Here is a 9,406-nt window from a genome sequence, read left to right on the forward strand (position 1 = left end):
GCACCATCTATCTGGGAATAAAAGGAGGAGGAAATGCTAATCTTAAAGATGAGATAAAGTTTTATTTCTAGAAAATAGCCATGTACCTGTGTCTGGTGCCTTTTTGATAATTTTGGGGTATTTCTGAAATTTTATAAAATAATAGCTCTCATAGTCCATCAAAATAGTTTCAAGGTCAACGTTGTCGCAAACTTCAAAGCGTCGTAACCCCAGTTGAGTTTCTTGCTCCAAAGCATTAGCTGTATCGATATATCTGGCCATTGCACAGAAGAAAAAAACAAACAAACAAAAAATTAACCCTGAGTAGAAAGAACAAAAGCAAACAGGCATTAAAAGTCCAGAGCCATTATTGTTTAAAACGTTTTTGGAAGTGTTTAGTCAAATAAGTCAACTATGAAAATATCTTGTGATTTACCTTTTCATTTGTAGCCAAAAGTGGGTATTTACCTCTTTATTCATTTTAGGCAACATTTGACAATTGATAAAACCCAAATTCAGCCCCAATAGGCACGATTTGCCCATCATTGAGGTGATTTAAAAGAATATGTCATGAGCTCTGAAGAAAATTCCCACGATATGTTGAGCAACATCACTGAGGAAAGTTAGTATAAGAAGATGTCATCCAGTTGGATGTATTATTTCTGGTAATTTTTTCATCAGTCAGACATTCCTACTTCTAGGTGTAAGTAGTATCTTCACCATAGGTTCTTCACTGTCATTTTTAACCTGTTCGGTTGAAATGCTGTCTGACTTAAGTAGTCTTAGCAATAAAAATAAGTGCCTTGTCCCACAATCCTCTGAAAGTGGAAAGACTCTCCAGCCCATAGTCTTAGTTAACTTGTTTATAAAAGCAAGGACTCTCTCCTGACAAATGTGCACAGATTAGCATACAACTTTAGGGGTTTATCAAAAACCCAAGATTAAGAATTCTTACTACAGGTTGTAATTCCTTCTGTTTGACTTGAATCCAGAAGGTAGAAGGAGAAAACTTTTTTATCATTGTTATGCTCTCTTCCCTGGCCCAGATTCAGGCCAGTTGGAAGACTGAATTTTGTTAAAGAAGGTTATGATTGCCCTAGCCGATTTGGCTTAGTGGATAGAGTGTCAGCCTGCAGACTGAGGGGTCCGGGGTTCGATTCCAGTCAAGGGCACGTACCCGGGTTGCGGGTTTGGTCCCCAGTGTGGGGCGTGCAGGAGGCAGCTGAGCGATGATTTCTCATCATTGGTGTTTCTATCTCTCTCCCCCGCTTCCCTTCCTCTCTGAAATCAATAAAAATATTTTTTTAAAAAAAGAAGGTTATGATTATTTGCCGAACCGGTTTGGCTCAGTGGATAGAGCGTCGGCCTGCGGACTCAAGGGTCCCAGGTTCGATTCCGGGCAAGGGCATGTACCTTGGTTGCGGGCACATCCCCACTGGGGGGCGTGCAGGAGGCAGCTGATCGATGTTTCTAACTCTCTATCCCTCTCCCTTCTTCTCTGTAAAAAATCAATAAAATGGGGATTGTCAAAGGTGGGGGAAAAAAGAGACATATGTAATACTCTTTGTAATACTTTAAAAGTAAAAAAAATAAAATAAATAAAAAAATAAAAAAAATAAAAAAGAAGGTTATGATTATTTCCCATGACCTTGCTAATTTTAAAGAACTTGCAAACGTCAACTGGCTGTACTCAGTCAGCTTCTATACTTACTGATGACTCACCTGGCTTCTACACTCTGTCTTAATCCCCATTTTACAGAGAGATAAGCTAAATCCATTTTTCATTAATGACTTTTGTTTAGTATGAAGTAATATATGCTAATTTAAGAAAAAAACTAGAAAATACTGATAAGTCAAAAGAAAATTCCACCACTCATAGATAATGACTGTTAACATTTTCTCTATCTTTCCAAACATTTTTATTTTTATTTATTTTTTTAAATATATTTTTATTGATGTCAGAGAGGAAGGAAAAGGGAGAGAGAGATAGAAACATCAATGTTGAGAGAGAATCATTGATCGGCTGCCTCCTGCACGCCCCACACTGGGGATCAAGCCTGCAACCTGGGCATGTGCCGTTGGCCGAATCGAACCTGGGACCCTTTAGTCCGCAGGCCGACGCTCTATCTACTGAGCCAAACCGGCTTGGGCTCCAAACATTTTTAAATGACTAAATACACATATATTTGCACTTGTAAGCAAGAAAAAAAAGGAAGATAGAAACAGAGACTATAAATGGCTTGTAGTCTTTACTGACATCACACTATATTCTAAACTCTTTCCACGATCATAGAGTTTTTAATTTAAAAAAATTATACTAGATAATGGCAGGTCCCGTGTTTCCTAAACTAATTGATCAGAGAAACAAAACTGCTTCCGTGTGTTCCTGTTTCACTACTTGAGTTTGAATGAGGTCTGAAGTTGATAGGGTTGGCAGGAGCCACTAGAGCTTCTTAACCAACAGTGACAGGACAGGACCTCAGGACAAGCAGTGAGCACTAATAAGCAAGACACAGCAGGAGAGACAGAGGCTGGTAACAGGCTGAGTCCGAGGGGATGCACATGTGGTGCTACGAGGACCTGTACCATGACCTCCACTGTCTGATCTCACCAATTCTCCCTCACACTTTTGAACTCTAGTCTTCCTATTTCCCTAATCTGTTATGCCATGCCTCTTCTTCCTCTTTGCCCTTGCCTAGGATGTCCTTGTCCAGCACATCTGTCTATTGGCATTCTACACATCTTTCACTGTATGTCAGCTATAATTAAAAAATAAAAATGAAAAGAAAAAGGCCAGCTCATATCCCTTCTCTACAAAGCTTTCTCTGATTGTTTATTTCAATCCACAATAATCTATTCTCTTTGCTCAATTCTTAGTATTTTGTTAAAGGCGAGGGTATTTTTCTGACATTGATATGTCCTTAAAATTACCTATATTAGCCCATTGGGTGTAGCTCAGTGGTTGAGCTTCAACCTATGAACCAGGCGGTTATGGTTCGATTCTGGTCAGGGCTCATGCCTGGGTTGTGGGCTCGGTCCCCAGTAGGAGGCAGTTGATCAGTGATTCTCATCATTGATGTTTCTACCTCTCTCCCCCTTTCTCCCTTCCTCACTCTGAAATCAATTTAAATTTTTTTTTTAAATACCTACATTATAGTTCACTTTTCATCTTGATAATCCATTCATAAGTCCCTTCCCCAGCAGGTCTCAGGGAATATTACTATAAGTAAAATTTTCATTGATTCAAGATGCAAGGAGCCATCTCATGGCAAAAAGGAGAAATGCATGTTTTGTTAACACACAGTAAACTCTTTATGCCTTAACAGGTAGGTGGCAAAATTCCCTCCCCCGGCCAGTTATAAGAGAGGCATTCCACAGAAAAGAGCTGAGCATAGGTGATTCTGGTCAATGCAATTTCTTTATTTTGAAGGAAGAAAAACAGGATTAAGAGTATTATCTCTGTGTACAGTGGGACGCTGGGAAACTCACTGGATAAAGGACTTAAACGTAAGACAGGAAACCATAAAAATCTTAGAGGAATCCACAGGCAGCAAAATCTCAGACATATGCTGAAGCAATATCTTCACCAATACAGCGCCTAGGGCAATGGAAACTATAGAGAAAATAAACAAATGGGACTACATCAAAATAAAAAGCTTCTGCACAGCAAAAGAAACCATCAACAAAACAATAAGAAAGCCCACTGCATGGGAGAACATATTTGCCACTGTTATCTTCAATAAGGGTTTAATCTCTAACATTTACAGGGAACTCATACAACTTAACAAAAGGAAGATAAACAACCCAATCAAAAAGTGGGCAACGGACCTAAATAGATACTTTGTGAAAGAGTATCCAAGAGACATATGAAAACATGCTCAAAGTCAGATGCAAATGAAAATGACAATGCGGTACCATCTCACACCTGTCCGAATGGCTATCATCAACAAATCAACAAATGACAAGTGCTGGCGAGGATGCGGAGAAAAAGGAACCCTCGTGCACTGCTGGTGGGAATGCAGACTGGGGCAGCCACTATGGAAGACAAAAAGTTAAAAATGGAACTCCCATTTGACCCAAAAATAGCTAAGATTTGGAAACAGCCTAAGTGCCCATCAGCAGATGAGTGGATTAAAAAACTGTGGTACATCTACACAATGGAATACTACATTGCTGTAAAAAGGAAGGAACTCCTACCATTTGCAACAGCATGGATGGACCTGGAGAGCATTATGTAAAGCGAAATAAGCCAGTTGGAGAAAGATAAATATCACATAATCTCACTCATTTGTGGAATGTAATGAACAACATAAACTGATGAACAAAAACAGATCCAGAGACAGAGAAGCATCGATCAGACTGTCAAACCTCAGAGGGAAGGTAGAGGAGGGTCGGGGTAAGGGGGAAAGATCAACCAAAGGACTTGTATGCATGCATATAAGCCTAACCAATGGACACAGACACCAGGAGGGTGAGAGCATGAGCAGGGGCATGGGGGTGGGGGCAAAGGAGGGATAAGGACACATATGTAATACCTTAATCAATAAAGAAAATAAAAAATGAAAAAAAGGCCTACACTAACTTCAAACCTGAATGTGAAAAGGTGTGTATCACATGAGCTGGATAGCTTTGTTAATAAAGTTTTCAAGTACACAATACAAAAAATACCTAGGTACATGCGGCAATAAAAGTGTGTGTTTAAGCTGCTGAGGATGGGGCAGGGACAGGTAGAGCACAGGGGATTTTTAGGGCAGCAAAGCTATTCCATATGATATGACAGTGGTAGATACCTGACATTATGCATTTGTCAAAACTCATGGAACTGTACAACACCAGAGTGAGCCCCGATGTAAACTTTAGCTACTAATAATATACCATATACAGTATTGGTTCATCAATTGTAACAAACGTACCACATGAATGCAAGATGTTAATAATAGGGGAGACTGGGCAGCATGGGGGTTGCCCACATACGGGAACTCTCTGTACTTTAAAAAAAATTAACTGTAATTTTTAATTGATTTCAGAGAGAGGAAAGGAGAGATGAGAAAGAGAGAGAGAGAGAGACCTCAGTCAGTTGCTTCTTCCCCCAACCTGGTATCAAACCAGAAACCTAGGTATGTACCCTGACCGGGAATCAAACCCAACACCTTTCAGTGCACGGGATGATGCTGCAACCAACTGAGCCACACCAGCCAGGGCCTCTCTGTACTTTGTGCTCAATTTTTCTGTAAATATTAAGCAGCTCTAAAAATAAAATCTATGACTTGTTATTTAAAGGGTGTATCTGAAAAAGCAGAGGTCAGAAAAAGAGAGGAGTCATCTCTGTAAATATTTGCAATGTAACATACCCTTCCTGTGTTAAATGATGCAAAATCAAAATAAGAAGATTTTTTCGTCGTGCTTCTGTCCTCATCTTGCACTGTGAACAAAAAGGAAAATTTAGATCAGATGACAATGAGATATAACACTCCTTCTATAGCAAGAAACCCTTGAAGTTAAAGGTACCAGTCAAAACCAAGAAGCATGACTTAAAGGCCGGAAGGCAGTTTGGCATTTCTTGGGATATATAAACTGTTTTCCATTGTTACTTTCTTTTTTTTAATCCTCACCCAAGGATATTTTTTTCATTGATTTTTAGAGAGAGTGGAAGAGAGAGGGAAAGACATAAATGTCGATTGGTTGCCTCCTGCATGAGCCCTGACCAAGGCCAGGACCAGGGAGGAGCCTGCAACCGAGGTACATGCCCTTGACGGGAATCGAACTCGGGACTCTTCTGTCCGCAGGCCGACGCTCTATCCACTGAGCCAAACCAGCTAGGGCCATCGTTATTTTCTTCTTAGAGCTGACTTCTTAATTGTAAACCGAAGGTACCATGATTTAAATTAGGATTTCACTTTACTAGTTAACTTCTTAGTGTCAAGATAATTGGCATTTTATTGCTTATAACTGCGAAGAAACAAATATACACAGTCCTATTTGGATCAGGTTAAGGAAAGCGATAATAAAGATAAACTCATGAGCCAGGAATCAGCTCTGACATCCCAGGTACTTACCTGCTCTTACAATTAAAATTTACTCAGAGTCCTACCCAGTCCCTGCACCAATGTGGAGATGAGTTCCAATAACTATTCAGGGCTGACTGCACAGCCAAGCACTTAGAATAGAGTAGCAAAGCCATACAAAGGAAATTCCTGCATAATAATATCCTTATTCAGTTTATGTGACTTTTACATTTATCCACAGTGTTAATGTGCTGCATTTAGTTATCTGGTATCTCAAATTTCCCTGAAATCTGTAATAATAAAAGCATAATATGCTAATTAGATTGGATGTCCTTCCGGACGACCTTCCAGATGAAGCCGGGGCTGCGGCGAGGGAAACCAGGGTCCTGGGTGCCAGAGGGAAGCCGGTGCCGGCAGCCAGGGCAAGGAAAGTCTACTCTTTTTTTTATTGTCTAAAGTTTTACATATGTCTCCTTTTTCCTCGATTGACACCCCCCACACACAGCCATTTCCACCACAGGCAAGCCCCCACCACCCCAGTGTCTGTGTCCATTGGTTATGCTAATATGCATGCATACAAGTCCTTTGGTTGCTCTCTAACTTCCCCCCACCTCCCCTGCCATTTGTCTCTGGATCTATTTTTGTTCATCAAATTATGTTGATCATTATATCCCACATATGAGTGAGATCATGTGATATTTATCTTTCTCTGACTGGAGGAAGGCCTACTCTTGCATGAATTTCATGCATTAGGCTTCTAGTGTATTTATAAAATGCTTCCAATAATATTCCCCTTGCCCAGCCCAGAGGTAACAACCATACTGACGTTTATGTTAATTATTCCCTTTTCCTTTATGTTTTTACCAAATATGTATGTATCTTTAAAAAAAATACATATTGCCCCACCTGTGTGGTTCAGTGGTTGAGCGTTGACCTATGAACCAGGAGGTCACGTTTCAATTCCTGATCAGGGCACATGCCTGGGTTGTGGGTTTGATCCTATGTGGGGCGTGCAGGAGGCAGCCAATCAATGATTCTCTCTCATCATTGATGTTTCTTTCTCTCTATCCTTCTCCCCTTCCTCTCTAAAATCAATAAGAATATTTTTAAAAGAAACGTTTTTGGTTTCACATTTTTGAACTTTATATGAATAGAATATGCATCCCATTCATGTGACTACTACATGTGACTTCTTTTGTTCCACAGTATGTGATTTTCCTAACAAAAGTTAATATCAAAGTAAAGGCTTACATATGATCAAGCTATTCCATACAACCTTCACTTAAATTATCTGCTTCCACTGATTTTTAGTCTGGGGGCACAATTTCAATACCATACAGGGTTGCTATCTAATATGTCTCAACATAACCAACTGTTCCCTTTCCCAGAAAACAGAAGTATCTTCAAATGCCCACAGTACCTGGCATGGTGCCAAGTGCTAAATAGACTCTGATATTTCATGATAGGTTTACTAGATAATTGTTTGTTTGTTTTCAAAATACAGGTCATTATATCAAGTTAATGGATTATAAACAGCATAGTTTACAATGCAATAGAATTATCACAGAATGCGTAACAGGTAAGAAGGCTTACTATTGCTTCATGAAACTTTTGTTGTGTTTGCTCACATGCCTGTGTTCTGGATCTCAATCTCAGATGTCTTCCTTAGTTGATCACAATAAAAAAGTTTGAAAATCACTATAAAAATGACATTAAGATGTCCAACACTGGCAGTTTTCATTCATCTTTCTGAAGGTGTTGACACAAGAACTCTTGGTGAAGGCCTTTCTAATTTACCAAAATTAGCGTTGGTGGTCAAAGTTTTTTTTTTTTGGAATTTGATTTGCCTCGCCTATAGTGCCATCTAGTGTATTAGGAGGAGAAGCACTTCATGAAATGTAGGTTGTTCCAAATTATTAGTTCAATAATAAAGATGACAATCATCACAAAATTCAGTCCAAATTCAGTTTGCAAAATGAAAATACAAACTCATATTGAACAATAAGGGATATGTTTTTAAAGTACAAATTCAGAAATTATGCATGGGATTTTGGTTCAGAATTTTAAGGGTCTGGAAGGAACCTGAAATCTAGAAAAGTTAAGAGATTTGCTCAAACGCCTGCAAAGAGTTGGGAGCAGAACCCAAGTCTTCTAGTCCCTGGGCCAATGCTCTTCCCTCCACCACTTCCTTACCTGCACTCACCCCTCCTCACCAGTCTACTCCCACCCCTGCACATTCACTCCAGACCAGAGAGAAACTGCTATTTAAATTTTTTTTTAAAAAAATTGCATGCCACATTTGCCAAACTCAAACAACTGTGGTTACCAGTCTAAAGTAAAGAGAAATAAAGTTTGTTTAAAAAAAATCAGGCAGCATTGAATGGAAGGAACCACTGATTAGTTAGGCAGCAAAAATCAGTAATAATATGTACAAAAATAACTACAAAAACTGTGTTTGTTAAATAATTCTACTCTGAATAATCCTACTCTAAAGTTGCAAGACAAGAATCAACAAAACTGTTTGCAATGTTTTCCTTTATTCCTAACCCTGTTTACAATGGGTAAATTGTTCTCTTTAAAGTTGGGTCACTTACTAAGGAAGTCAGAAATCTCAATGAAGCCCTAGCCAGTTTGGCTCAGTGGACAGAGCATTGGCACGTGGACTGAAGGGTCCTGGGTTCGATTCCCGTCAAGGACACGTACCTCGGTTGCATGCTTGATCCCCAACCCCAGTCAGGGCATGTAGGGGAGGTAAGCAATCAATGTGTCTCTCTCACATTGATGTTTCCCTCTCTCTGTCTATTCCCCTTCCTTCCACTCTCTCTAAAACATCAATGGAAAAATATCCTCCAGGTGAGGATTAACAAAATAAACAAACAAAAAAGTCTCAATGTAGGATTGATGGTTAACATGAAATAAGGGGAGCTGAGCCTTTAAGTGGCCTTATTTCAAAGACTCCAAAAGGCCCACACCAAGACACATCATAATTAAAATACCAAGGGTTAAAGACAATGAGAGAATCTTAAAAGCAGTAAGAGAAAAGCAGTTAGTTCACCTACAAGGGAGTGCCCATACGACTGTCCGCTGATTTCATTTTTTTGTTTTGTTTTGTTGTCAGCTGATTTCTCAACAGAAACTTTTCAGGCCAGAAGGGAGTGGCAAGAAATATTCAAAGTGATGAATAGTAAGGACCTACGACCAAGATTACTCTACCTAGCAAAGCTCTTATTTAAAATTGAGGGTCAGATAAAGAACTTCACAAACAAAATGTTAAAGAGTTCATCACCACCAAACCAGTATTACATGAAATGAAGGGTATCCTTTTTTTTAAAGGGTATTCTTTAAGAAGAAGAGATAAAAAATATGAACAATAAAATAGCAACAAATACATATATATCAACAATTGAATCTAAAAATCAAAA

The 9,406-nt window shown here is 39.2% G+C and overlaps 1 protein-coding gene across 1 annotated transcript in view; it reads right to left on the reverse strand.

Annotated features, from left to right (window-relative positions):
* Positions 1–9,406, reverse strand: part of KATNAL2 (katanin p60 subunit A-like 2) — a 66,709-nt gene that overhangs the window by 34,985 nt on the left and 22,318 nt on the right. Inside the window, exons 2-3 of the mRNA XM_005865734.2 lie at positions 5,331–5,401; positions 87–253 (exon numbers count right to left, since the gene is read on the reverse strand). Of these exons, the coding sequence (XP_005865796.2) occupies positions 87–253; positions 5,331–5,401 (238 nt within the window). The remainder of the gene's footprint in view (positions 1–86; positions 254–5,330; positions 5,402–9,406) is intronic.

The sequence above is a fragment of the Myotis brandtii genome, unplaced genomic scaffold, assembly GCF_000412655.1.
Source record: "Myotis brandtii unplaced genomic scaffold, ASM41265v1 scaffold212, whole genome shotgun sequence".
NCBI classification, from domain to species: domain Eukaryota; kingdom Metazoa; phylum Chordata; class Mammalia; order Chiroptera; family Vespertilionidae; genus Myotis; species Myotis brandtii.